Source organism: Nymphalis io, chromosome 22 (genome assembly GCF_905147045.1).
Source record: "Nymphalis io chromosome 22, ilAglIoxx1.1, whole genome shotgun sequence".
Classification (NCBI taxonomy): Eukaryota; Metazoa; Arthropoda; class Insecta; order Lepidoptera; family Nymphalidae; genus Nymphalis; species Nymphalis io.
In genome coordinates, this window is record NC_065909.1 from 7,402,669 (window position 1) to 7,429,119 (window position 26,451).

A 26,451-nucleotide genomic window follows, 5' to 3' on the forward strand; every position below is an offset into this window, starting at 1 on the left:
TGTTCCTTTGTTACAATGGCACTAGCTTACTTGAACTTAAACATCGAGAAAAATATTGCTCTGTATGTAATTTATAATAATTGTTACATTAATAGTTGGTACCTATCTTGTACTGATTTGCTTAAAGTCACTAGCGTATATGCGTAACTTGCACTTATCATATTATTAAAAACAAATTAAGTTAAATCTTACACCACACTTACAAAGTTTTGTTAAAATTTTGTTTTCTGTGGAGTAGAAGTTAATCCCTTTTCACCAAGTAATCAATTTTGTGTTTCCTATCATCATAAATAAAAATATATATGTTCCTATATTAATATTCAAATATTAATAAAAATAGTTATGGGAAAATAATATATAACTAGGGTAACACTATCGTAATAAAATATTTAAAAAAGTAATTGTTACCTTCATTCAATCAACTGTCAATATCAATTTTATTATTGTCATGTCATTAGAAGATTTGCAATTCGTAAACAATAAATATCAATATTCCTTAAGGAAGGGTCATTGCTTAAGGTTTTGTTAGGTTATTTAAACGATATATGTTTACATTTTGTTTATAAAGTGCAAATTGGAAATGGTTGGATACAACATGAATGGACCAGCGAGAGATCATGTCATGAAGTTAATTCAAGAAAAAGATAGAATTGAAAGCGAAATTCGTGATGAAAACGCAGTCTTGGCGGCGAATAATGTTGGAATGCAAGACTCCCTTGTCGACATGCACGGTTTTCCTCGCAGCGACATTGATGTATACAAAGTCAGGCACGCAAGACATAAAATAATCTGTAAGTACAATGAAGTTACAAAACAATTTTGTAATTTTAAAGGTTATGTTAAAGGACTATGTACGTATATAAATTTCATTTTGAGTATATTATGAAACCAAAGATAGCGTTGGTATTAATCAAGTTTTTGATTTTAATTCATAAATTAAAATGAATGTTTCATTTGATGTCTTGATTAACCATAAAAAAAAATCTTTTTTTCTGCTCTATATAACCATAATTCCTGGCTTATTAAGTACTTTCTAGATCGATTTGTCCAACACAGTCCAAGTGAAAACAAACAAGGTGAGTGCATACTAACTGATTTTAAAACTTTAAAAACTCTTTTCAGGTTTGCAAAATGACCACAAAAATATCATGAAACAAATAGAACAAGGTTTAAGTGAAGTTCATTCTCAGTTTGTTTCTAATGGTGAAAGCACATCAAATTCGAGGATGCATAATGGCCATAGTAATAATGTTGATGGCCATAGTAATAATGTTGATGGCCATACTAATAATGTTGATGGCCCCAGCAGAAATGGGAGTTCGATAGAAAATAATAACAGTTTTGCTATTGTGGGCTTCGTTCAAGAGGGCTCACCTGCTGATTTGGGGGTAATACACTTTAGTCTTTATATTATATATTGGAAAGTGAATTTTTTGTTATATTTTCTTATCCTAACTACTCAACATGATGTCAAGAAATTGTGTTTAATCAAAAAAGTAAAGTGAAATAATAGTCAGGAGCTTTTAGACTTAAGTTACTGATTAATGAGGCCCCAAAGCTAGTCAAAGGCTTTAGTAATGTTGCAAAAAAAAGATTAAATGTCAAAAAAAAATGTTCAAAATATGCAAATTCCAGATGCAAGATCCACATAGAGATTATGGTTGAAAATCAATCACAGGGTGTACACTAGTATGAATAAATAATTAAATTGTGTACTAATTTAATTTTCAGGGCCTATGTGAAAATGATAAGGTGCTCCAATTCGGCTCTATCAATGCAAATAACTTCATAGACGTCACCCAGCTACATAACATTGTATCACACTCGGTTGGCCAGCCCATACAAGTACAAGTCAGGCGAGATAGACATGTACTCAATATTACTGTTGTTCCTCGGCCATGGGCGCAACCAGGATTACTTGGCTGCCAAATATCAAGACAAAATGTATTATGAGCACTTATTTAAACTCGAAAACTGGTATTCCAAGTGGTAGTCGAAAAATAAACAAGTTCAAGTTGACTTCAAGTCCTTAGCATCGCTTTGAACCTATTAGTTTTCTTTATATATTATTATTGTAATGAAGTATATTGAAACCTATAACTTTGTATATGCAAAAACTTCTAACATTAATCTTAACAATAAAACTTAAAAAATTATATATATAAGGGGACATATTCGTTTACATTTAATTGTGAACAGCAATCAATTAAATATTAACATCATAAAGCTTTGCTATATATCCTCCGAGTAAATAAAAGCTATGCTCTACATGAAGATACAAATCACAATCATAGCATTCATTTTCCCCTAGAGATGGTTTAAAGTTAGTGGTATTTTGGAGTCCATGCTAAAATTAAATGAAATACTACTTTTAAAGTAATGATAAAATTTTTGTTAGAATTTGTTACAGAATAATTTTATTAATCGTAGTTTTCGTATACAATCTGTAAATTATAATTTCGCGTTGACTCGTTACGTATGTAGTATTAATTCTACTAATGTATAACGGTTACGATACGTCCCCGATTCAATTTTAATAAATTTTTCAATCATTTCATCCAACTTTTTTATTCTATATATATTCGTATCGGAACCAATCCGACACGATGTTACCATATACCGTTATGTCAAAACATAACATAATAGTTAACTTTTATGTCAATAGTGGATAATTAAAATAAAGAATAGGAAAACGGATAAACCACTACGATTCGGTTGCGATAGTGACAATTTGTTCGAAGAATTCTAGTATTCGTCTACTGTAGTGTTTAACGATCGCTTGACGTGTTGTTTATTTATTACACAATTTTAATTTTTTATAATAAATACGATATTTATAAAAAATAATAAAACGCATAAATATTGCGTAATAAGTAGAATAATATTGTTGAATGCATTCAGTTATTTAAAAAAAAAACTTAATTTAACCCTATTTTTTCCAATTTCAAAGTCTTGACGTCTTTTTATTAAGTCATTTAATAACAAAATCTAACCTCCCATAATAATAAAAAGTTTTTAGTAACTACAATCCTAAATAAATAACATTGATAAATATTATTTAATTATACATATACTTATACATTACAATTAATAAGATAAATATTAAGAAGTTCAACTGTTTTGATATTGATAATTGTACCTTATTTTATAACAATTAATAAATTACCCTGACAATAGGTTCAATGGATGCTACTGATTTCAATATCAACATAAATACACAACATATATTATGGCGATTTTTTTTATATATTATATAAAATTATATCTTTAAAGCATTGATTGTTTTATTTATTACGAATATTATATTGAACAGCATCAGCAGGTCGTTATTAGCATATATTTTAATTTATTGAAAGTAGATTTTAAGTAGAAAAAATAATTAAGTATTTTATCTATGAAATGTGTAAGGAAGTCATTCGAAGGGTAATCGATTTGTAACATGTAGTGAAACTGCAGTTTTTATTCTTTTAATAACTCAGAAGACGAGGTCCGTCTTATATAATAATACGACCTTTTTCAATGTTTATATACGACGTTCTTCATTATTTATATAATTATCATGAGGCAATTGTTGATGAGATGTTCCGTAGTTAAAATTCTTTTTTTAGCGCTGCGCCATTTATCGCAAAAATGGTCAAATTTTGTCATCATGCGCTCAAGCGCAATGTTTCAATTAAAATTTGTCGCAAATATTATGCTCTACGATTTTTATAATAGATATTAACATCATTGGAGCAACAGAAACCGAGATTATAGCAAAAAACTGTGGTTTTTCCCAATTAGGTGGAAATAACCATCTCTTTGTTTTACTCAAAATTGGCCTGTTTCGGCGATCACTTTTACATTTAATTAAAAAAAATCCTTTATCCATTTTTTTATTTTTGACAATAGTCGCTGGGGCCAAATCTTTAGATTACGGGGTAGAGGAAGTCATTCGAAGGGTAATCGATTTGTAACATGTAGTGAAACTGCAGTTTTCTTTTGCAAATGAGGTGAATAATTTCGACACTCAATCCATTCAATAATACCATGTATTATTGAAAAATATTCGGTATTGATAGTTTTACCTTTTCGAGCTATTCGATGAAAATTAATTAGATGACAGCAATGGTATAAATTTTCAAGGTATAGGCTGTAAAGTTTTTGCCGCCCTTGCCTCTACAACTGTCATATTTTTTCATGCCAGTCCTACTACTGTCGGACGCGTTTATTTTCTCGCTGGTAAAACGCGTTTACGCGTTTCCCCCACATGAGTATGAGGATATGCGGGACTCACCGTTAAGGGGCGGCGAACTGGCTGATTTACTCTAGAATGTGGAATTTTGCTGCACCGTAAATGTACAATGACAAGTCATCGGCAAAATTTGTTGCCGACTTTTATCTGTTAATGTTTTACATTAGAAAACCGTCAAGAAGAAAACTTTTTGATTTTTGAGCCGCCAAATTTGCCGACCCAAAAATCTGCCGCCCTAGGCTGAAGCCTACTAAGTCTGCTGGTAAATCCACCACTGGATGACAGATATATTAGTAAATTAATTGTACAGATATTATTACCGACGTGTGGGTGTAGGTTGCGCCAGTGTGCGAACGAGAAGTGAATAGACGCGACGCCATGTTCTATCCCATTCTATATCTGCACGGATGGGTGGTACCTTGTATTTATCGATTTTGTCCGGGCGCAGATATATTTAATGCGGGCTCCATAGTAGGTACTATTACTTATTGTTGTGTAGAAACAAATTGACCGACGAACCATAAAGTAGAACGCTTTCCGTCGACCAATGAAAACGCTTTCTCATATCCAGGCCATATGACATGCGCTCAAGTCATCTAACATGTATCTCGAAACTTCCAATCGATCCGTCAGGATCAGCCATTTTCTGACTCTTTCGTATTCATGAAAAATTATGCCGGAAAATAGAAACTTATAAAATCAACAGGGAAATGCTTATCATAGTTAAAGATTGGTCGTGATTTGTACTGTAGCAATTATTAATTTTAATATAGTTAAATCCCCCATGTTATTCTTATGTAAATACGTAAATTGCGCAATATAATTCTTATGTAGTATGTGTTTAATTAAAACATCGCTCATCAATATCGAGATTTATTTTCTAAATGTTACATACCATAACATTACATTTATTCAATGATTTTTTTTAATTCATTACATCAAGATAATAATGAAATTATTACTATATTAAAATGAACAGTAGAGTAAAATTTTTATTCCGTTATACACATAGTAAAATGCGAACATCACAAAATTTAACATCCTAACAACTACTGATTAATTATATGTGACATTATATCGAAATTGAATTTCTCAAACATCAATAATATTTAACTACAAACTATTATGGATCGATATTACGTTGATACAATAGTCAGACTACTGACAGATGAGCTACTGTATAGTGAAAGTAGAATAATAATTAATCTAAATGTTATGAATACATAGTTTATTTAAAGAAATGCCAATGCAGTCTAAAAACATTATAAAATCATCATCTATTTCCTCTAATACAATATTATTTTAATATAAAATAGACATGTTTAGTGTTTTACATATGATTTATAATTAAAATCAGGATTAAGTACATTTATCTAAATCTAACAAGCTTACAATTAGTCGTAATTGTTTAATATTCTAAGTAAATAAAATTTATCACAAAATAAATCACAGCAAAATCATACATAAGACTCATATATACTTAACATAATGGCATGATTTTATCAACAAAAACACGCTAAGCAAGCTGATGTGACAACCAAGTGTTTGGCCATCGTTCTGATGACACCTCAGGGTGATACGACTAAGACCTGAGATCTCAGATATACTGTTAACAGCTGGCTTTAAGTAGTGACTCTCACGATACACCACTGCTTCATAATCTGGCAGCCAAATAATCCAGGCTTTTCCCAACGTTTTGGAACAACGGTAAGATTAATGATTTCTCCATCTCGTTTAACAACAACATTAATAGGCTGATCAATGAACTGCCTAACAATGTTTTGCAGCTGCCTGATATCGGAGAAGTTGCTGGTATTGATAGAGCCAAACTGCAGGAACTTATCATTTTTGCGTAGACCCTAAGAATTAAAAACATATTAATATAACAATTATAATTTTAAAGTTTACGTTTATAATAAATTGAATCAAGATTGTCAAGACAGGTCACACGGTACAATGAACAATAGCTGTAATGTATCTCAAATAGATATTTATTGCAAACATCATTCGCAAATGCACACAGTCATAGTTACAAGCGTTGCAGATACACATATTTTGAATAGTTGTATAGAACGAATTATTGAAAATTATTAAAATAACATAATATTTTTAGATAAATAAATAACAAAAATATAATAACTTACCCCCAAGTCGGCAGGTGAGCCCGCTTGAACATTGCCCACAGTAGCAAAACTCGCATTATCATTTAACTCTTCATCACAGTTGGGTCCTTCATAATCATAAGCATATAAGGCACAGCGCCTCGGACCAAACATGCCATGACGATTGGAGATAAGGTACTTAGCATGGGCCTTACCAAGATGTTGTTCCACACGTTCTATCGGATTTGTGCGGTATTTTTTCAAGCCTGATATTTAAACAAGAATAATAATTAATTATTAATCCATAACTTTTCTTCATGACAATGTTGTAAAGAAATTTTGAGAAAAAATAGTATAAGTAAATAGCATATAAATAAGTATATATAATAAGGGTCAATAAAATATGCAATAAGAAGTTTAATTTTCATTTTTAACATTGACAAAGGCACTGAAAAATAATAAAATGTAAATATATAAATAAATATACTTATACACTTGAGGGTCGCAAGAAATTAAAATATATTATAATTAATATTATAATAGATTTAATAATATCGCTAATTATCAGTTGAGCCATATTTTAATACTCACAAATGATTTTTTGTCGCACTTTATATACAGAAATATCGCTTCGAGGAAAACCATCTATATCGACAAGGGGATCCTGCATTCCATCATCGTTTCTATCCAAAACTGAGTTTTCACCATTGTTTTCGTTGTCAATTCTATCTGTTTCTTGAATAAAATCCATAAGTTGATCTCTCGATGGCCAGTCCATGGCAACCATTTTTATATTTTTTTAATAAAGACTTTAGATTAAGATGGTTTTAATTTAATCGGTTTTTCTTTCTAGACGAGGGCCGCACGCAATACGTATTGCTTCTTATTCATTCAACCGCAATACTAATACTTCCGTAGTCCTGAGCTGTGTTGCCAATCTTTGAGAAGCATCCCTCCCTAGCACCATTGCGAAATACCCCCATTTTCCTCTGACCAATGAATTGAAATAAATAGAAAATGTGATGAATTGAAATAGATAAAAAAAGACAAAGCGGGTACTGCAAGCAGCAATGAGCTTGAAATTAACCGATTAAATTGAACTGTAGAGTAAATCCCAAGAGAAAATTCCTCTAAAAATGTTTCCCCTGACAAAATCCCTACAAAAATGTTGCCCCTAATACCGTATTAAATGTGACTTACCCCAAATTTAGAGGGAAAATACTGGCAGCACTGGTCCCGAATCCGTAGGGTAAGAAATTTATATAGGTACTCTTTGGTTCAACTTCCGTCAGAAACACTCTTTGTGGAACGTATTGATTGTATTTACTTTTTTAATTTTATTGAATAAGTGCTACCCTTACCAGAAGTAAAAATGATTTAACTACGTATTATTATAAAAAGTAAATGTGTTAATTGTTTTGGTTACAAGAAATTAAATTACAATATGTTATAAACATTTTGGTAACACTACTATCAAAAGTCATAAAATAAAATTAGTTTAAAGGCTATAGTTTAAAATATATCAACGATTTTGATATAGCAATGGATAATAATCATCATAAATACATATATAATACATCAATATTTAATGTATATATATCATAAAGTAAAATCGCTAGTCGATGATAGGTTTCATGAAGAAAAGCTAGAATATCTATAATTTGACATTATTATATACAAGACCTCTATCGCGAACTGATCGATTAAATTGTCTTTGACTATCCAAGGAGAGGATTCAGATTCAATAGCTCGTGCAATTGGGTATTCTTCATTTAAAGAAAAGCTTCAGTGAAATAATAAAAATGGTTCGCCGCTATATAGAACCTACTGAGCAAGTTAAAAAAAAAAATACGCTGAGTGAAATTGATTTATACAAACCATTCTCCGAAATGACAAGTGATGAGCTTAAGGAAAAATTTGAGGAAATAGTCCTCACAAATGTTTATTACGTTGTACCAAAGAAAACCGTCAAAGGTGAGTAAAAAAAAACTAGCACTTCCCATCGTAGCTCCTGCGAAAAGTTTATATCAAAAATAATATAACACCAAAAACAGTATTACCCACCGTTGGTACACCACACACCACCATCTTACTAGTTATTCTAACGCAAAACGGCAACGCTTAGTATTTCTTTTGTTTCTGTTTAATATCGATGTAATTACAGACACACGGTATGTCATATCATAGATGCCGTAATTGGCGGCGCATTGTTGATTTGCTGGAAATAGCTTATACTTATTTCAGTATCTAAGTGTATATATACTTAACAGCGACCCACTTGTTCGTCTGCCTTAGATAGATTTAATGGAAATTACACCCAAGAGGTAAACGATACGATACGGCATTATTACGTATAAAATTTACACAATATCTCAAACCACTGAGTTATATTATTGTAAGATATCTCCTGGAATAAAAACATATTTTAACCCGGCCAAGGCACAGGTTATCCATCCATTCTATACGTACGAATGTAGAAAATAAATAGAATGAGATCTCTTGGTTATTATAAATATTTAATGATATCCTCATCGGGTCGGGTAGTCGGCGGATTATAGTGCCGTCACGAATTACGATATTTATATTCCCTTATTAAAATTAGGAACATTCTCTTATGTATAATATGCAGAAACATAAATTACACATAACCTTCCGTGAATTTGAAGTAGGATAGATTGTAAACAACTCAACAGGTTGCACGAATCTTGACTTTGGAACTTTGATAATAAATGCGAAGTAAATCTATATTTATTTGTGATGTCAATTGCCAAGTTGTTACCGAAGCATCCTGAAGAGTTGATTGATGTAGATTATATATTTTATTATTATACATAAAAACGAATCAAGTAATTTTTACCACATGCTTAATTTTTCGGAAAATTTCGAATTTACAGGATATCGCTTTAGTGCATTACCATAAAATGCTAATACCGAGTTGCGCATGATAATATTTTTTGTAAAAGATCTCTTTTTTTTCTCTCGTGGGTTAGTCGAGTTGTCGCTAGGTAATGCTGATATATAAAACCTAATGAGCAATTCTTGTATATTATTTAGATGAATAAACGATTTGGCTCAAATGTTGTTAGATGAGTTTTTACTTTTTAAGTTATCTTCTCTACAGTAACAGTAACAGCCTGTTAATGTCCCACTGCTGGGCTAAGGCCTCCTCTCCCTTTTGAGGAGAAGGTTTGGAGCTTATTCCACCACGCTGCTCCAATGCGGGTTAGTAGAATACACATGTGGCAGAATTTCAATGAAATTAGACACATGCAGGTTTCCTCACAATGTTTTCCTTCACCGTTAAGCACGAGATGAATTATAAACACAAATTAAGCACATGAAAATTCAGTGGTGCTTGCCCGGGCTTGAACCTACGATCATCGGTTAAGATTCACGCGTTCTTACCACTAGGCCATCTCGGCTTCTTTTTCTTCTCTATATTGTGGTGTTTTTCATCAACTTTTTAGTTAAGTTTTCAATCAACCTTGTCTTGCATCAGTTGTCATTTATGATATTTGCGATGTCATTTATCGTTAATTGCAATAGAAAATAAGGCGGCGTTAAATTTGGATTTGTGTGAAATTATAGACGAATTTGCAAAAATAAAGGAGCGCAAGAGATTGTCGGGAATTCTATTAAAAATCGTTTTTTTTTCCTTTATTGATCTCATCTGTATAATAAATATTCTGTATTGTCATGTGCGTCGTTGTTTATTTATTTCCATTTTCTTCTACTAAACACATAGAGATTCTACCCTTCATAGAGACGACGTATGGATTTAGCCTACTAGGGATAAGTTGAACTCACTGTTTCCTATATTATAGACACGAACAATAGTTCCTATCTATAATTTTGAAGGCCAATATAAGAAGGGATGAGGGCCCGATTCTTTCCTTATGCACCGGGGGCCCTTGTCCACCTAGCTACGCCACTGTTTATATATCATTTCATAAAATACGGGGTGGTTACCACCCATCGCTTGCTCCATCGACAAAATCAATATTCTTCGTTGCGTTCGCTTATATATTACTTATATTGATAGACTACACTGCACTGTACTGATATAAGGTTTCGCTGTAGCTTCATTTAGATATTTTATACACATACTGGCGTCAGTATGAATACGGCGTCATGTACCTCATGAAGTTAACTTTCGTGTATAAGACACCTCGTCCAAGAGATTTCTGTTTTGGTATAAATCTTTATACAATTTTTTTACCGTAAGCTTGACTTGGGGACTGGGTGGGTGACTTTAATTTATAGTTCAATTTACAAAACTCGATTATTTATATCTTGGGCCAGATATAATTTTTTTAATATATTATAAGTGAGAACATCTCACTTAATTTATTATAAAACTATTTTTCGTCATATTTATTTGGCGATTATCATCACCATTCCTTTCTCGTCCACTGCTGGATAAAGACCTCTCCAATAGCTTTTTACTGTGCTTGTAATGAATCGATTTAAAATCCCCTCATTATTGTGTCGGTTGAGCAAAGTAACACAGCAGTCGACGCGTGTTTGCAAGTTCGATTCACTCAATTCATGAGGTACCCATAGTTCAAGTTTTTTTACTTTATTTTGTGACACCAGCGCCGTACACATCATTAATCCTTCGAGCTGTTTCTGCAGCACTGGTGCCACGGTAGAACTCGTACTCGTAAATATACCGATATTTCATGTTTTCCATTGTGCGGTAATAAGCGACGCCAAAGGAAAAAATAATAAGGAAAAAACAAATGAATGACTGTTTTCAAAATTCAAATGTGCCAGATAAATGAATTTATAAATTTGAATTTGGAATTCTTAACCACAGAGGAGATATTTTAGATCAAAGTGGTCAGTACGACAAAACGCTAATTTCATATCTGAATTATTCACACCGTACATATGTACGTCGTTATTTAAAACAAAATACTTAAGCCTACCTCAGTGTCTCGTCGATAAATTTTAAACGATACGAAACAAACCGTTAAGGGATTCTAGCCATTTTTAGCGTACTTGATTTATTATTTTAACTGCCAATATAATAAGAGAAGAAATGACTTGCGAAATACTTATATTGTTAAATATTCTCATTCCAGAGAAGGTCCGCCGCCGCCCTAAGATGGTTCCATTGAACGATATACTGAAACTTAATACCTCTGACTATCGTTTTAAAACCTCCTTTTTCGGTGACTACGCCATTAATGGGGATGAAAGCTATGAGGAAATACTTAATTATGCCTTGTATGCATTCGCTCATGAAGATAACCCTAACAAATCCGACGACTTTTATAACGATGTTTTTGCGACTGTACACTTTGTTGCTGAAGGATCTCCTGCTCACGATGCGGTAAATATATATAATTTTATTAGAAATAAGATTAATTTTTTTTTTTATTTATTAATTATTATTCGACACTATTAGATATACATTTTTCGAATCATATATTCTAAGGTAAATATTTAAATTATATTTATATTCTTTTTTTTTAATTTGTGACAAGCCGGTTGGCGTGGTTGGTAGATACTTGCCTTGCACGCCGAAGGTTGTGGGTTCGATTCCCACCCAGGACAAACATTTGTATGCATGAACATGTCTGTTTGTATTTATAAAGGAAAAGGAGTATATGTAGTACATTACCATAGTACAAGCTCTGCTTAATTTAGGATCAGATGGCCGTATGTGAATAATGTCCCAGGATATTATTTACATAATAATTTTAAAGTATAAATGCGATGTATATGCAATTGTATGAGATTATTAAAATAAGGTGTTTCTGCGAAATGTTTTAAGATGAAATTTTTTCTTAGCTGTGTGTGTTACCTACCTCGTTCATGTATTGAGATATCAAGTTAATGCACACAAATATATTACATAAGTTTATTACATTATGTGAACTAGTAAAGGCGTTACCGTTGACATTTTAATTATAAATTAATAGTAAATTATATTATTTTCATATGTTAATCGGTAGCTTTGCGATTTTTACCTACTCATAAAAAGAAAAAGGGCGACGGGAGATTTTTCTGTTGCTGATCAACTATATCTTAAAAACTACATATAAAATAGGAAGTAACTAAATGTATTTATATATTTAATATTTTAAATTGTATTTTATGTATTAACTGATTAACTACCGTATCAGTAAGTATCAGTAACAGCCTGTGAATGTCCCACTGCTGGGCTAAAGGCCTCCTCTCTCTTTTTTGAGAAGAAGGTTTGGAGCTTATTCCACCACGCTGCTCCAGTGCGGGTTGATGGAATACACATGTGGCAGAATTTCAGTGAAATTAGACACATGCAGATTTCCTCACGATGTTTTCCTTAGTAAAGCACGAGAAGAATTATAATCACAAATTAAGCACATGAAAATTCAGTGCCGCTTGTCCGGGTTTGAACCCACAATCATCGGTTAAGATTCTCGCGTTTTTACCACTGGGCTATCTCGGCTTCGATTAGTCTAGTATATCACGTATTAATTATTCGGCACAGACCCTAATACAACCTACTGTCGTATTGTCAAATTATATAAATACTATATAATGTAAGACATTAGGATTTTCCCATAGACGATTGATACTTTTTAACTAGTTAGACATATCCTAACACATTCCAAATCTGCTAGAAAAAATAAATGTTTGAAAAAAAAATACAGCATTGACGGTAACGCTTTTACTTAGTTCATATTCTGTAGCAATAGCCCGTAATTTCCCCACTGCTGCGATAAGGCCTTTTAAGGAGAGTGTTTGGAGCTTATTCCACCACCCACCCTTTTTATTGCTCCAATGTGGCAGATTCTCATCCGATACATGGCGGTTTCCTCACGATGTTTTCCCTCACCGCCAAGTACGAGATGAAATATAAACACAAATTGGACCATCTCGACACGCCATTACTATATACTTACTAATATTATAATTGCGAAAGGAAGTTTGCTTGTGACGAAAAACTGTTTGTAAATTAAAAATATTCTTAAACAAATTTCAACAACAACAATGTACACATTACAGGGTCTACGCGAGAATGATCAGCTGGTTCAATTCGACTACATTCACATCGGAAACTATACCGACACCTTTCAATTGCGTAAAATTGTTAAGCAAGCTTATTACAAGATCATTAACATCCAAGTGCGACGTGGCAACAATAAAGTTTGGATAGCAGTGTCTCCTCGCACCTGGGAGAAGCCGGGTTTGATTGGCTGCCAGATCATGAACCGTTGGGGAAGAGCTAGTACCCCTCGCTGGCCCTTGGTACAATAGGTCCTTTCGCGAACAGCGTGAACAGTGTAGCCAACTTAGGGGGTTAATCCCATGTAGGTAAAATTCAATTGTTGGCAACACTGGCTTTAAATGTCCGTAATATCAATGTCTATGATATGGCGTCCGCTCGCTTGGTGGGACGTTCGCTTGGTTACAGTTTTATGTTAAATAGATTTATCTATTAATTTAGTAATATTTTTATTTCAAATTGATTTTTATAATCATTTTGTTAATCGTAAAATTTTGTATAATTATGGTTCGAAATTTAAAATTCGGGACAGAAACTTCTAGATCTTATACCATATTACTGACAAACCTAATGAAATGGTTGGTATTAGTATAACTTTAGGACACATTTTATCATGGGAGGGCCAGGTAGGGCAGAAGCCGAGGTTTACGGCAGTGGTCATCACGCCCTCACGGCCTTAGGTGCCCAGAAAAAAAGTCCGAAAACTTATCAAACCTACTTTAATAAATACCTGGCTGTACCAATGTTACAATGAGTATCCTCTGTAGCAAGATAATATGTTAATGTATAATTCAATCGGTGATTTAGAAATTAAATTTCAAATTCATTGTGATATAGTTTGTTAAATAATTTATTAAATATTTTAGATTAATTTTAGTTACAATTATATTGATTTAATCAATTATATAAATATATATGCAAATACAATCACTCTAAAAATATATCTTATGATTAATCACCATTGTTTTCATTCGTTTCCTTTTCTCCGCTTCCACTTTATCGACCTTTTTAATGAATTCGGCGTCTTTATATAGTTTATCCTTGAATGTCTCTATAACAGGCAGCGGCATATCATCATTCAAATTTGTAATATCTTCATCTGGGTACGAGTGTTTCATTGAAAAGTCAAAATATAGTTTGTCGTCTACAAGACGATAGTCTGGCTTCGTAATCGTACCTCGAATGCAATCGTGGTAATGACAGACCACCTCTTGAGCGTAGGGTTCACAGGATCCTGAAATTTTTTGCTTATCCATTTTATAGTTATATTTATAACACGAATTAATAGTGTTTTAATGGTCAGGACATTCGAAAGATTCGAAACTATAGTAATAAAATGAATTGACAAAAAATATTTCAATAAGAATATAGAGCCTAATCGATTTGTAGGAGTAAAAACAGCTAAATCAGTTTGGAGACGTTTTTGCGTTTGGTAGTGCACAGAAAGCAGAAAAATAAACAAATATATATTATAGGGCTTGTAACGGGGTCATTATTTAAAAATGATTATTATAAAAAAAGCGCGTTTGACAGTTGTACGTGTCTGAGAAATAAATTATGCATCCAGCTCCGTATTTTACTTCATAAATATTATTTACATATACATAAATATTATAGGTATTCTAAAAGTAAATTATGAATAGTATTTATTACGAATTATAAATTACCTGGTCTTTTCACCCGAACTGTAAGTAAAGCTCGTTCTGGTGTCATATTCTTGAAGAAAACGAGATAGCAGGCCAGCATTGTACCAGTACGAGCGTGGCCGTTTTGACAGTGGACACCAATAATCTTAAAAAATAATACAAATTAATATTTAAAAAAAAAATTATCATATTTATTAATGAGTCATTGTAAGTGACAGCCAGTAAATGTCCCGCAACTGTACTAAGGCCTGTCCTTTTGTAGAGAAGGCTTAGAGCTTATTCCACAACGCTGCTTTAATATGCTTTATTGGATATGTATTATTATGACTATAAGTCTAGACTTATTTATCTATAATAAAGGTATCCTGCATAGCCCCTATACATACATAGCCTTGTAGCGTTCAAATATTAAAGGCCAAATAAAAGGCATCCAGATGAAACCATATTTTATCCGACATGTGCAGGTTTCCTCACGATGTTTCCCTCCCCGCCGAGCTCGAGATGAATAGTAAGCACATGGAAATTTAGTTGACGCTTTTTCGGGTTCCAGGGAACCAATTCTCCTAATTTATAATGATTTTATTCTACACAAGAATAAACCTCAGTTGACGTAATAGGAGGCCAATTTTACTAATTTAAAATGACACGTTCACGATTCTATATCCAAGTTTGATGGAATCGCGACAAGATCGTTGTGATAGTAAAACAGGAAAACGGTTAAACGGCAACAATAACGTTTCGATTCGATTGCGATAAAGTAACAAATTGTTAGTGGAATTAAACAGAGGGTTAATATTATACCAGTTCCATTTTTGTTTATAAATAAATCGAAAAATATATATTGTAAGATCTTAGCAGCGCGATTTGCCTCGTTGATATATTCAACATACCTCTCCTGTGATATCAGCCTTTTTACAAATCTCAATAAATTTAATGATTTGTTTCAAGGTTGGCGCGCCGAACTCTTTGATCGGAATCTTCGTACACTTCAATCTCCTATTACAAAACATTACAGGCGGTATACGTTCGGGTGACAAGGTGATTATGTGATTTACTCCAACATCTGCTAAATAGTTCAAGTTGCCAACATTCTGCGGACAGGCCATGGCCGCGATCTTGTTTTCGATGAACCATGAGAAATTAAAAGGCGGATACGAGTCTTCGTCTAATTCTATTGATTCATTGACTTCGTCTATTGGTTTTTCATCGTGTTCAGTTCTATCAGCGTATTTGTAAAACAGTTTCGCTAATTTAACGTTGGTTCGATTTCTTATAGTACTCATAGTATGTTTTTATATTTAATCTGCAATAAAATTAAATTAACAATTAGTAAATTTGATATTTCTTTATAATTATTGCATATGCCTCTCAAGATTTTATACTTATTATATATTAGTAATCTAATATACATGATTTTGTATATTAGATTTATACATATTCTTATTATACAATAGAGGTGAGTTATTAAATAAGGTAAGAACTATGAATTTGAAATATAATTGAGTACCTATAAATTATATTTTTCAGGGATAAAAAGTTCTTACGTAGCATGCGTATTTTTTATATAACAATAAGTAATGTATATATGTATAGAAGTGTATAGGTTACAAAATATTATAAATAAATTTCTATGAATATTTAGAAAATGACATATGATGATGATGAGGATTTTCTCCTGACCGATTACAGCCACGGTAGCAATTCTCAACGCACTTCCTACTATCCGCACGCACGCAGGACAAATTATAGTGCGCATTAAGTGCATGAAATAATACAGGTGCGGTTTCATTATCCGATGGGACGGTAATGCGACACGAAATATTTACTCAGTGGTAGGGCTAGCAGAAATTGTTAATATTCTTGTGTTCCTGTCTGAAGGGTGAGTAAGCCAATGTAACTAAAGGGACAAGGGACCGACGAGGCCGTTTCATTTAGAAATGTCAATAAAAGGCTTTGCATATGTCTTATGTATATTCCTTTACCAAAAATAGTTAAAAAAACGCGTACAAACACGGAGTCTGCACAGTCGAACTATTAATTTTAAATAAGCCTGGCTTCTATATATCTAAAAATACCAGCCAATATATTTTTTTAAATGTTTAAGTACAAACACGACACGTTAGGCGTAGACAAGTATTGGAACCTACCGAGACCAAGTTAAATGATAAGAACCAGTTTTTATCCATTAATTACATAAAAATAATAAAATAATAAAATGTTTAAGCCCAAATAAGTACAGCGTTGAATAATAAGTAAATAGAGAATTTTCTGCAGTAATTCTGCAGATGACATGAAAATTGCAAAGGCGCGATTTATTGTTGTAATTATTTATATATTCATATCAAACCAAATAATCCGAAAAATGTAGTAAAAAGTCAAAGTCAAAAATCTTTATTCAATATAGAAGTGTTAGACTTACTTATTGATTGTCATAAATCTACCACCGGTTCGGAAATAAACACCTCAGACCTGAGAAGAACCGGCGAAAGAAACTCAGCGGGTTTTTTCTATATATCTCATCTTGTACAATAATAGGCAATTTACATTAATAGAATAATATATTTTTTATTTGAAATAAATAGTTTCATTCTTACTATCAAGTTATAAGCCATTAATTGATATTTTAAAATAAAACAAAATAGATTTTTGTCTTTCATTACTACCTTTCTTCGACATTAAAGACCCTCCAAAATTTAAGCCCAGATTACGCCTTTGCCTCCCTAGGCATTTTTTAGACATTTATTGCACGACCTACTTTAGATTTTAAAAGTATTAACTGTATAACTTACGTCAATTACTTCACACTAGGATTAATGATTCGTTTCCTTTGTCACGTTTTTCATTCACAATTAAAAAAGCACCTGATCTTAATTCACTTTACCTTTCAACACTTTCTTATTATGATTTACTATGTAAACAGTGCCAACAAGTGAAGGTTTGGAACTTTGCTATTTTTAAATACAGTCCTGCGTTGTGAACAGTTTAACAGACTAAGGGGACAGTGTTTGGAGTTATGCCAACATTTATACATTGGCACTGCGATTGGCATCGTGTACATTTATGACATTTAGTTCAAGACAACGTTCACTGCCAATTTATTATTAGGAATTAGGACATTTTAAGATATATTAATTAATTATTTAATTAATTTTCTTTACCTAATAATTAATTATATCATTTGTAATACTTATGTGTATTACACATATATAACATATGTATAACAATACTCTGGTTCATTGGTTAAAACGCGTGAATTTTGACCTATTATTTTAAAGTCTTGGGTTCAAGCCCAGGATAGTACTACTAAATTTTCATATGTTTTATTGTGTTTATAAATCATCTCATATTATATTTAGTTTTATGGGGAAACCTGCACGTGTTGATGAAAATCAATTACATATACCTCTGGGCTACCGGGACATTTGCAGGCTTTACTTTATATGTGATACTTATCCATTGTCCTTCAACATATTTAATTATAAAATACAATTTCCGATTGCGCCGAATCAGATCTCGGAATATATATCTGTATTTTAAACATATCAAGGATAGGATCATAGACAATTTAGTACTTTTTAATGATTTGACATGTTCCTAATAATATCCAGATAGAAATCAAGGACGATCACTAACAATCTCTTAGAAGAATATATTGCTACAGAGCCGTGTTATTCGTTTGCTCTAAAATACGAAGCAAAAAATATAAAAAAGTATTCAATACTACTATCAGAACAAAGTGTTAAAAGTATATCAATAATTATTAACAAATAGTGCTTTATTTATTAAATCCATTTTTTCAGGTACAAAAACATACATGTTATAAATAATTATTTTAAAACTTTACTAACGGCCTTGTAAGCGTTATTTAGCGCATAATTAGTTGAACAATGTTGTCTTCTTCCTTCGAATGTCAAATTGATAATGACTGAAAGAGATAAATAATTGTTTAACTAAACCGCTAAACTTAAAACTAAAAAACTTTAATAAGTAAGCCCGATGATAATCTTTCTCATAATGACATAATAATAATCATAAAATATTAATTACTAAAGAAAAAAATATTATGTCACTTTGAATTATTATTATAATAAGAACCGATCAATAGAATCACATAGAAGTCGTTTTTAAAAAGAAAAATTAAATATCAAAACAAATTTTGTAAATAAAAGTGATTATAAAGAAATGTTAAAATAATAGATTGAAGAGTCAAGTCAGGTTTGCGATAATACTAGCAGACTATTCATTTATGTTTGACAGAATGAGAACATATTTTAAAAAAAAAAACAGCTACGTGTAAATTGAACAATATATAAAAATAATTATTATTAATAAAATCTCTGAATGAAAGAAATGATTTATAGAGCCATTAAATATTTTTTAAATCCTAGAAAATGATCATTATGTCTTGAGAGACAGTCAGTATTTCTTAAATTAGGTCGATGGTAACGGACTAATATAGACAGCCTTGATTAAAAAAGTAATGAGCAAAATATTTTTTTTCTATTACAAATCTAGGTTATTTGTGCCAGTGTTGACATTAGTTTTTTTTTTAATGTCATTTGTATACCAAGGAATAACGAATGATAAATTATTTCAAATATATCAGCTTTTTCTGTAACGTTAATCTCAAACTAGCCGAGAGTATTTGTTGATTATATCTTATATAGCATTTTATTATATTCTTATAATTATAATCAAGACAATTTTATACAATGCTATATTTATTATAAAAGCGCATTTTTAGTTGCGTCTTTCGCAATTTCTATAAACTCTTCCATTACGTCACCGCTGACGCCAAACCTAAGTGGGTTATTCTCTGTTAGGTTTTCGAAATATTTTCCAACCGCTTCTTCTTGCTCTTCGAAGTCTAATGATCCTGGAAAAAATTTAACTTAATTACTAGTAAAATAATTTTGAAATATATAAAGATAAAAATTCGGATACGCATAAGATTTTTTAAATGTTGACGCAAGACAAAGCAATGACTATGTCGTATAGATTCAAAAATAGAATATATATAAAATAATATAATAAAATCGATTTTTTAATTCTTTTTAAATAGTCACATACCTGGCCGTATCATTCTTATAACGTTCATCGCTTGATCCGGTAAGAACCGGTGAAAATGTACAAGATAACACGCCAGCATCACCGCAGACCTACCTCGGCCTTGGCGACAGTGAATACCTACTACCTATAACATAAAAACAAGGAAATTTTCAATGACAAATAAATATTATTAAATTAATTTCCACCTTTTATACTGTTAAATTTGTCTGAAATGTCTGCGTTATACTGAAATGTCCTTTTTTCTGTATGTCAACGTGTATGACATATGTGACATAGTATACCTAACATCTCCATCCTAACCAACCGCCCCCCCCCCAAACACGCGGGCAGAGACTCCTAGTAGGTGAATAATGTTAGGGCGCTAAATTCTAAATTCAAATAGTCTATAATGGTATATTACGTATTTGTTTTAGTGAAACTAGTCATAGTTAAAAGCAAACAAATATCGTGGCTTACGACCAGTTTCTGCAAGATTAATTAGCCGTTTCCCGTGCCAGCAGTGTTCTATGTTAAATAAGCTTTACATTATTTTGGTTACCCTTATCACTTAAATTTTTTCCTATTATAATAACAAGTTTGTATACAATGGTGAACGTCAAAATCAATTTTTTGATTAATCGATCAAACTTTTGGAAATCAGTCGATAGTGTTAACTAATTTCTTTAAATATAATTGCTTTAACATACTGAGTGAATTAATTTAAATTCATTATTAACTAATGTAAAAAAACAATATATTCTAAGTGACAAACCCACACTATGTCTTATTACACTTAAATTACTCTTATAACATTAAAGTTTTTTACGTGACAATATTTTTAATAAAAAATAATAATAATTGTGACCTAAATTTAGGAGTTTTATAAATAAAAATCAAATGCTTTCCGTAGCTTAACCGATTTTAAATAAATTGATTATCCCTATAGTCTGAAATAAGTTTTTATTCAGAGAAAAATTGGAATTGCCGTAAAATTGGGAATTCGGAAAAGTAATGGTATTCTTTTTTCTATGGGATTTATGTATTGAGAGAAGAGTTGATAGGACAATCATGTAATCTATTATGTTAATAAAAAAACAGGTACCCACCTCGCCATTCTTATCGGACCGTTTACAAACATCAATAAACGTCGTAATTTGTTCCACTGTTGGCGGTTCGAATTCTTCTATTGGTATTTCAGTCCACCTCAATCTGGCGATATCGTCCACGGGGGGTTTCTTACCTGCTGTCAATGTTACAAGATGCGTTATACCTTGGTTGACCAAAAATTTCAAATTTTCTACATGCCTAGGAAAAGCCATAGCCGCTAATTTTTTTGGAATAACCCACGAAAATTTTAAAGGCGGGTACGCATCGACTTCTATTTCCGGAAACGGATTTTCTGGTATGATAACAGTCAAATCGTTCCTAATCTCTTTTCTGGCTCCGGCTAAATTTTTATCATCCTGTTCGGTGATGTCTTCCATGCGTGTGTACACGTGGTACGTTTCGTCTTCCATATCGTCTTTTTTCACTGTCAAAAAAGGCGCGAAAATTTATTCTGACTGCGAAAGTAAGAAAGTTGTATTTATGACCAAAAAGGTTTTAGTTATTTATTACGAACTTAGACACTTTTCGCATCGACAATTACTTTCACTCTTGACCATCTGGCGCGATTTTAGTGTGTTGACTGACGCTCGATAAGTAAAACTTGGCACTGAGCTCTGTTTCTGGAGGATGTTACATTTATTTCTGGAGACCTTGGCCATGATATCTATGTTGAAAACAAACAAATTAGTTCTTTATTTTAGCCTTTATTACCTTGGAATACGATGTTTCTTTATTTATTCATGGACAAAACAAAATATGTGTATATGTTATACGTAGTTATTACGATTTTTTCGCTATTATTACAATAATTTCGTATTAATATAAAACAGTTAAATCGATAAAAAAAACTTTTCAATTCTTAATGACATTTTAGAAAACATTGATAAAGGTAGAACTCAAAAAGTTTCACGTGTATTTCTTTTTCTAAGTCTGAGTTTGATTTGATCGTATTAATTACCTAGGTACTTATATTTTATAACAGGATCTAATATCCTAAAACGATATGAGGCTGTTACTTTACCTTTGAATTTTAATAAAGATTTTTAAAAATAAAAAAAATAACTTGGTAACGGCCGATGTAAGCAATCAATTATCACTTAACGCTTACTTGAACAAACCTATTTGCGCAATTATCCGCGTGTATGGGCTTATAAGCATGGGCTGAAAAAAAATGGGATTTACATATATTCGAAAAGTTATATCACTGAGAAAATTAGCACAATCTTACTATCTTGATCTAGTTATATCGAATTTTCGGCAAGTCGTTTCACACTGTACTATGTGACTTATGTGAGCTACGTCGTACAACTTCAACGTTTGATTTAGTTGCATTCAGTCCAATGAATTATTATATGTCTAATTAATATGTCAATAATGAACCTGCGCATGATTCTAAAATTAAACGCAAACGCTAAATTATATTTATCGAACTTGTTTCTAACTAACATCGAAGTGGAAGTCGCATTTATTCAATGAACTTTGCCAAGATAGAAAAAAAGACATATACTTACATTACACGAAAATACATATGTATTTATTTATAGTAATTCAATTATAATGGTAAGTATAGATTTATTTTCGCTAGATGTTACCTGTTCGTTTCTTTATTATGTATTTTTTCCAGACTTCTGGAAGTTGCAAGTGTGTACACTCCCGTGCCTCGGCAAGCACGTAAAGCCGTTGGTCCTGCGCCTGAACTCTTTCCGGTTGTGTCGGATTGCTATCGCATCGGATTATGAGAGTTAGGGAATAGAGAGTGCACCTGTGTTTGCGCACACACTTGTGCACTATAATATCTCCTGCGTAGTTGGTTAATCTCTCTTGAGATTGGCCGCCGTGGCCGAAATCGGTCTGGAGGACATTATTATTATGTCATTTTTGCTTAATTTATATTTATAAATCATTTCGTGTTCCGCAGTGAAGAAAAGCAACGTGAGGAAACCTGCATTTGTTGACTACGTATCATTGTATATCATGATAGTAAATCCTAACTAAATAAATTCAACAGATTATTCTAAATATATAGAACAGAATAGAATTGCTTTATTGTACGCCAAAAGAGTTACAGAAACATACAGTTTTAGACACAAACTTTAAAAAAAACGAAAACTAGATGTACAAAAGGCATACATTTGGTAAAAAAATATATTGCTCTGCATGTACAAAAGTGTGTAGCGATAAATAAAAAACCTATTCTCCTAAGAGCAATAACCTCTATTGACGCTTTAGTTTTATGAATTAGTCAAAACAGACATTCGTGAATTGTGGTGTCGAAAGACATGGAAATGTTGCCAATTTGATGAAACGACAATTTTTACGAATATTTTGCAGTAATTTGCGTCTCGCGCAGCGCTATTATATAGTAACCAGAAATAGCGGCTTGAATTTGGACGAAGCGTCACAGAGTTTCCATATCCTTAATTAGTGGTAGGGCTTTGTGCATGGCCCTCGAGGGGCGTGCAAGCCCAGATGAGGTATCTGGGCCTGATCCTGGACGGAAGATGGAGCTTCAGGCAGCATTTTATCCAACTCGGCCTGAAGCTTATAAGCGCTGCTGCCGCCCTGGGCCTCCTCCTACTCAATGTAGGAGGCCCGGAAACACCATGTCGGCATTTATACGCTGGCGTGATACGCTCCATGGCGTTTTACGGTGCACCTATTTGGGTGGATGCTCGCACCGCTCGTAACAGAGCTCTTCTGCGGAGGCCGCAAAGAGTCATAGCGGTGAGAGCGATACGTGGGTACCGTACGGTGTCATGGACGGCAGCGACACTTCTCGCGAGCGATCCGCCTTGGGAACTCCAGGCGGAGGTGCTTGCGGAAGTGCAACGGTTCCGGGTAGAAACGAGGTCAAGCGGCGTCCGTCCTGGGTTGGCGGAGGTTGAGCGAGTCAGGGCCCTAGCCCAGCGAGCCTTGATTTGCAGGTGGGAGGAGGAGGAGGCGGTCCGCCCCCACTTGTGTCGCTGGGTGGAACGGAGTCACGGCACACTCACATTTAGGCTGACGCAGGTACTTACCGGACACTGTTGTTTCCGTAAGTACCTGCACCGGATAGCGAGGCGGGAGGTGACACCCTCTTGTCATGAGTGTGGTGCGCCTTCGGACACAGCTTGCCACACTCTGATGGAGTGTGCCGCTTGGGGACCTCAGCGCCTATCCCTGGCGGCCTTAGTCGGTGAAGACCTCTCGCTGCCGAGTATGATAAACGCCATGCTTGGTAGCGAGAGGTGCTGGTTGGAGACGGTCTCCTTCTGCGAAAATGTCATATCGCAGAAGGAGGCAGCGGAGCGGGAGCGTGAGGAGAGGGTTTCCGCTGACTCGCTTCGCCAAATAAGACCGGGGAGAAGGTCACCGCTGACTCGCTTCGCCGAATAAGACCGGGGAGAAGGCGTCGGCGCTATGCGTATCTTCTCCTCCCGCCGTAAGTGTTGCCGGGGTTAGGGGGTCTTTGTACCCTGAGAACCCCCAAGGATTTTTAGTATGAGCAAGCGATCCCGTGACGCCCCTCGAAAAGGCGGTGTGGGTACCGCTGGTTCTTTAGTGGGTATTCCGGCGCATGCTCGTCGCCGGCGAGTCCCACATCAAGTGGGGGAAACGCGTAAACGCGTTTTTCCAGCGACACAAAAAAAGGACTTAGTGTTGTTCTGTTACGGTTTAAAGGATGAATGAGCCAGTTTAACTGCACAAGCATAAGGCACAAGGGACATAACATTTTAGTTCTCAAGGTTGGTGACGCAGTGGCGATGTAAGGAATCTTACAATACCAAAGTCTATGTATAGTGTTGACCACTTAACACCATCAGGTGGCCCACATGCTTAATGCAGTAGAAAAAATAGTTCCTATAATAATAAAGTCAAAAATAACAAAAACAAAAGATAAGAATAATAATATTTAATTACATACAGCACAAGTATACTAAGCTAGTGTAAATAACGGTATCTCCTAACGAATATATTTTATATAATATTTTTGGACCGTATAAATTTGAGCCCATAATAAACCACGACTCCTATTTTGAATTATAAATCAAATATTAACGAACATTACTGATTATTTATCGATTATTGATATAAGTGTTGCCATGTCTAAAATTAAAACAGACCTTTTCGTTAATAAGATGAACTTTCTGAAATTATAAGTTAAATTAAATAAAAAAAAACCGAAAGGTCTTTCGGATTTTTTTTTTACTAAAATTTGTTTTTTTTTTTTTTTTTACTAAAATATGAAGGACAAAGGCAAAGCTTCGCATGCTCAATCGATAAAAAATCTGCAATGTGCGCTAATCAGTGATTTGAAAGTTTTATAAACATAATTAAGTACATTAAGAATGATCGAATACAAAAAATCCTATATCACAAGTTTCAAGCAACAGGCTGACACTTTATAAACATAATCGGAATTTATCAGATTATGCAAAAAAAAAAAAAAAAATAGTTTAATACTTATCCAATACATATATTTCATTAAAACACATATATTTATGAGGCTATTAAATATGCATATTATATAACAAAGTTCAGTATCGTGTAAAAACAATGAACAAAAAAAATATATTTTTTGCTTTTCCTTTAGCAAAGTATACGGCCTTATTATAACTGAAATAAATTTCGCGGGTATGCATATAAACACTGTTTTCTCTCTTTCTGTCATCGTTGATTTGGCATTCGAAAGAAGAAAACAGAAGATTGTTTCTATACACCCCCGTAACATATATAGATACAGCCAAAATAAAATGTTAATGTGTAAAACTTGTTTATAAACTTTTCATAGAAATTAATTGAAGACATGAATGAATTCGTGTCACCCATTATAAAAATTGACAGGATTGAACTGACAAATGAAAACTAAGAACAAAATATTATAATTTAAAATAAACTTTTATTGGAATGCAATATTTATATAAATGCAAAATTTTATAATTCTTATTATAATATAAAAATACATTGATGTCATTTTAATAATAAAGAGTATATAATAGATAAAGTTGTTTATTGATAAATATCGAGACGTAAAAATTTCAATTTCGATATCTTCGATAGTGCGAATACACTTTTATCTTTTTTTTAAAAAAACAACTTAATAATACACACTAATATTTATATTAAATATTACAAATGAACTAAATATTTGAAATAAGGTCGACTCGGAATGTTTAAATCCTTTGATCACAATGACACATGATTACAACAAATCGATTAGTTGTAATTTATCTTAAAATTTATTAAGCATTAAACTAATTGTAAAAAAAAAAATACATTATTATTATTATTATTAAAAAAAAAAAGTTTTTGTTAATCATATGTTTAATTAAA

General features: G+C 32.8%; 5 protein-coding genes across 8 annotated transcripts; 2 read left to right on the forward strand and 3 right to left on the reverse strand.

Moving 5' to 3' along the window:
- The first annotated feature begins 435 nt into the window (after positions 1-435).
- Positions 436-3,010, forward strand: LOC126777265 (26S proteasome non-ATPase regulatory subunit 9-like). Its single transcript, XM_050500270.1, has 3 exons — positions 436-791; positions 1,123-1,388; positions 1,732-3,010. The coding sequence occupies exons 1-3, from the start codon at positions 581-583 to the stop codon at positions 1,951-1,953; spliced, it is 699 nt and encodes a 232-aa protein (XP_050356227.1). The 5' UTR covers positions 436-580; the 3' UTR covers positions 1,954-3,010.
- Positions 3,011-5,213: 2,203 nt separating this feature from the next.
- On the reverse strand, positions 5,214-7,241 carry LOC126777267 (26S proteasome non-ATPase regulatory subunit 9-like). Its single transcript, XM_050500273.1, has 3 exons — positions 6,928-7,241; positions 6,379-6,602; positions 5,214-6,093 (listed from the first exon to the last, which is right to left on the reverse strand). Exons 1-3 carry the CDS (start codon positions 7,121-7,123, stop codon positions 5,857-5,859), a joined length of 657 nt encoding a protein of 218 aa, XP_050356230.1. The 5' UTR covers positions 7,124-7,241; the 3' UTR covers positions 5,214-5,856.
- A 722-nt stretch (positions 7,242-7,963) lies between these two features.
- LOC126777266 (uncharacterized) lies at positions 7,964-14,294 on the forward strand. Of its 2 annotated transcripts, none has more exons than XM_050500271.1 (3): positions 7,964-8,310; positions 11,424-11,674; positions 13,336-14,294. In XM_050500271.1, exons 1-3 carry the CDS (start codon positions 8,139-8,141, stop codon positions 13,585-13,587), a joined length of 675 nt encoding a protein of 224 aa, XP_050356228.1. In that variant the 5' UTR covers positions 7,964-8,138; the 3' UTR covers positions 13,588-14,294. The 2 variants fall into 2 exon arrangements, with proteins under 2 accessions (XP_050356228.1, XP_050356229.1); XM_050500272.1 differs by lacking the exon at positions 7,964-8,310 and adding an exon at positions 10,469-10,528.
- LOC126777256 (phosphatidylglycerophosphatase and protein-tyrosine phosphatase 1-like) lies at positions 14,269-17,414 on the reverse strand. The gene is made up of 4 exons (XM_050500260.1): positions 17,402-17,414; positions 15,873-16,285; positions 15,004-15,127; positions 14,269-14,570 (listed from the first exon to the last, which is right to left on the reverse strand). The coding sequence occupies exons 2-4, from the start codon at positions 16,263-16,265 to the stop codon at positions 14,269-14,271; spliced, it is 819 nt and encodes a 272-aa protein (XP_050356217.1). The 5' UTR covers positions 16,266-16,285; positions 17,402-17,414.
- Positions 17,415-18,736: 1,322 nt separating this feature from the next.
- Positions 18,737-22,425, reverse strand: LOC126777250 (dual specificity protein phosphatase 23-like). 3 transcript variants are annotated; one of them, XM_050500255.1, is made up of 5 exons: positions 22,367-22,425; positions 21,653-21,802; positions 21,138-21,562; positions 20,053-20,176; positions 18,737-19,858 (listed from the first exon to the last, which is right to left on the reverse strand). In XM_050500255.1, exons 2-5 carry the CDS (start codon positions 21,795-21,797, stop codon positions 19,707-19,709), a joined length of 846 nt encoding a protein of 281 aa, XP_050356212.1. In that variant the 5' UTR covers positions 21,798-21,802; positions 22,367-22,425; the 3' UTR covers positions 18,737-19,706. The 3 variants fall into 3 exon arrangements, with proteins under 3 accessions (XP_050356212.1, XP_050356211.1, XP_050356210.1); XM_050500254.1 differs by having other exon boundaries at positions 22,247-22,417; XM_050500253.1 differs by lacking the exon at positions 22,367-22,425 and adding an exon at positions 22,257-22,299.
- Positions 22,426-26,451: the final 4,026 nt, after the last annotated feature.

Bases quoted from the DNA above. Each gene is read 5' to 3' on its own strand.
- LOC126777267 (XM_050500273.1), bottom strand. From the start codon at position 7,123: ATGGTTGCCATGGACTGGCCATCGAGAGATCAACTTATGGATTTTATT. The intron at 6,603-6,927 runs GTGAGTATTAAA...TTTAAATATCAG, and splicing joins AGTGCGACAAAAAATCATTT to GCTTGAAAAAATACCGCACA. The intron at 6,094-6,378 runs GTAAGTTATTAT...TTTAATTCTTAG, and splicing joins GCTCACCTGCCGACTTGGGG to GGTCTACGCAAAAATGATAA.
- LOC126777256 (XM_050500260.1), bottom strand. From the start codon at position 16,265: ATGAGTACTATAAGAAATCGAACCAACGTTAAATTAGCGAAACTGTTT. The intron at 15,128-15,872 runs GTATGTTGAATA...TTATTTTTTAAG, and splicing joins AGGCTGATATCACAGGAGAG to ATTATTGGTGTCCACTGTCA. The intron at 14,571-15,003 runs GTAATTTATAAT...AAAAAATTTCAG, and splicing joins AGTTCGGGTGAAAAGACCAG to GATCCTGTGAACCCTACGCT.
- LOC126777250 (XM_050500253.1), bottom strand. From the start codon at position 22,296: ATGCTTATAAGCCCATACACGCGGATAATTGCGCAAATAG. The intron at 21,803-22,256 runs GTTTGTTCAAGT...TTTTCAACATAG, and splicing joins GCGGATAATTGCGCAAATAG to ATATCATGGCCAAGGTCTCC. The intron at 20,177-21,137 runs GTGGGTACCTGT...TTTATGTTATAG, and splicing joins GGTCCGATAAGAATGGCGAG to GTAGTAGGTATTCACTGTCG.
- LOC126777266 (XM_050500271.1), top strand. From the start codon at position 8,139: ATGGTTCGCCGCTATATAGAACCTACTGAGCAAGTTAAAAAAAAAAAT. The intron at 8,311-11,423 runs GTGAGTAAAAAA...TTCTCATTCCAG, and splicing joins ACCAAAGAAAACCGTCAAAG to AGAAGGTCCGCCGCCGCCCT. The intron at 11,675-13,335 runs GTAAATATATAT...TACACATTACAG, and splicing joins GATCTCCTGCTCACGATGCG to GGTCTACGCGAGAATGATCA.
- LOC126777265 (XM_050500270.1), top strand. From the start codon at position 581: ATGGTTGGATACAACATGAATGGACCAGCGAGAGATCATGTCATGAAG. The intron at 792-1,122 runs GTAAGTACAATG...AACTCTTTTCAG, and splicing joins CGCAAGACATAAAATAATCT to GTTTGCAAAATGACCACAAA. The intron at 1,389-1,731 runs GTAATACACTTT...TTTAATTTTCAG, and splicing joins GCTCACCTGCTGATTTGGGG to GGCCTATGTGAAAATGATAA.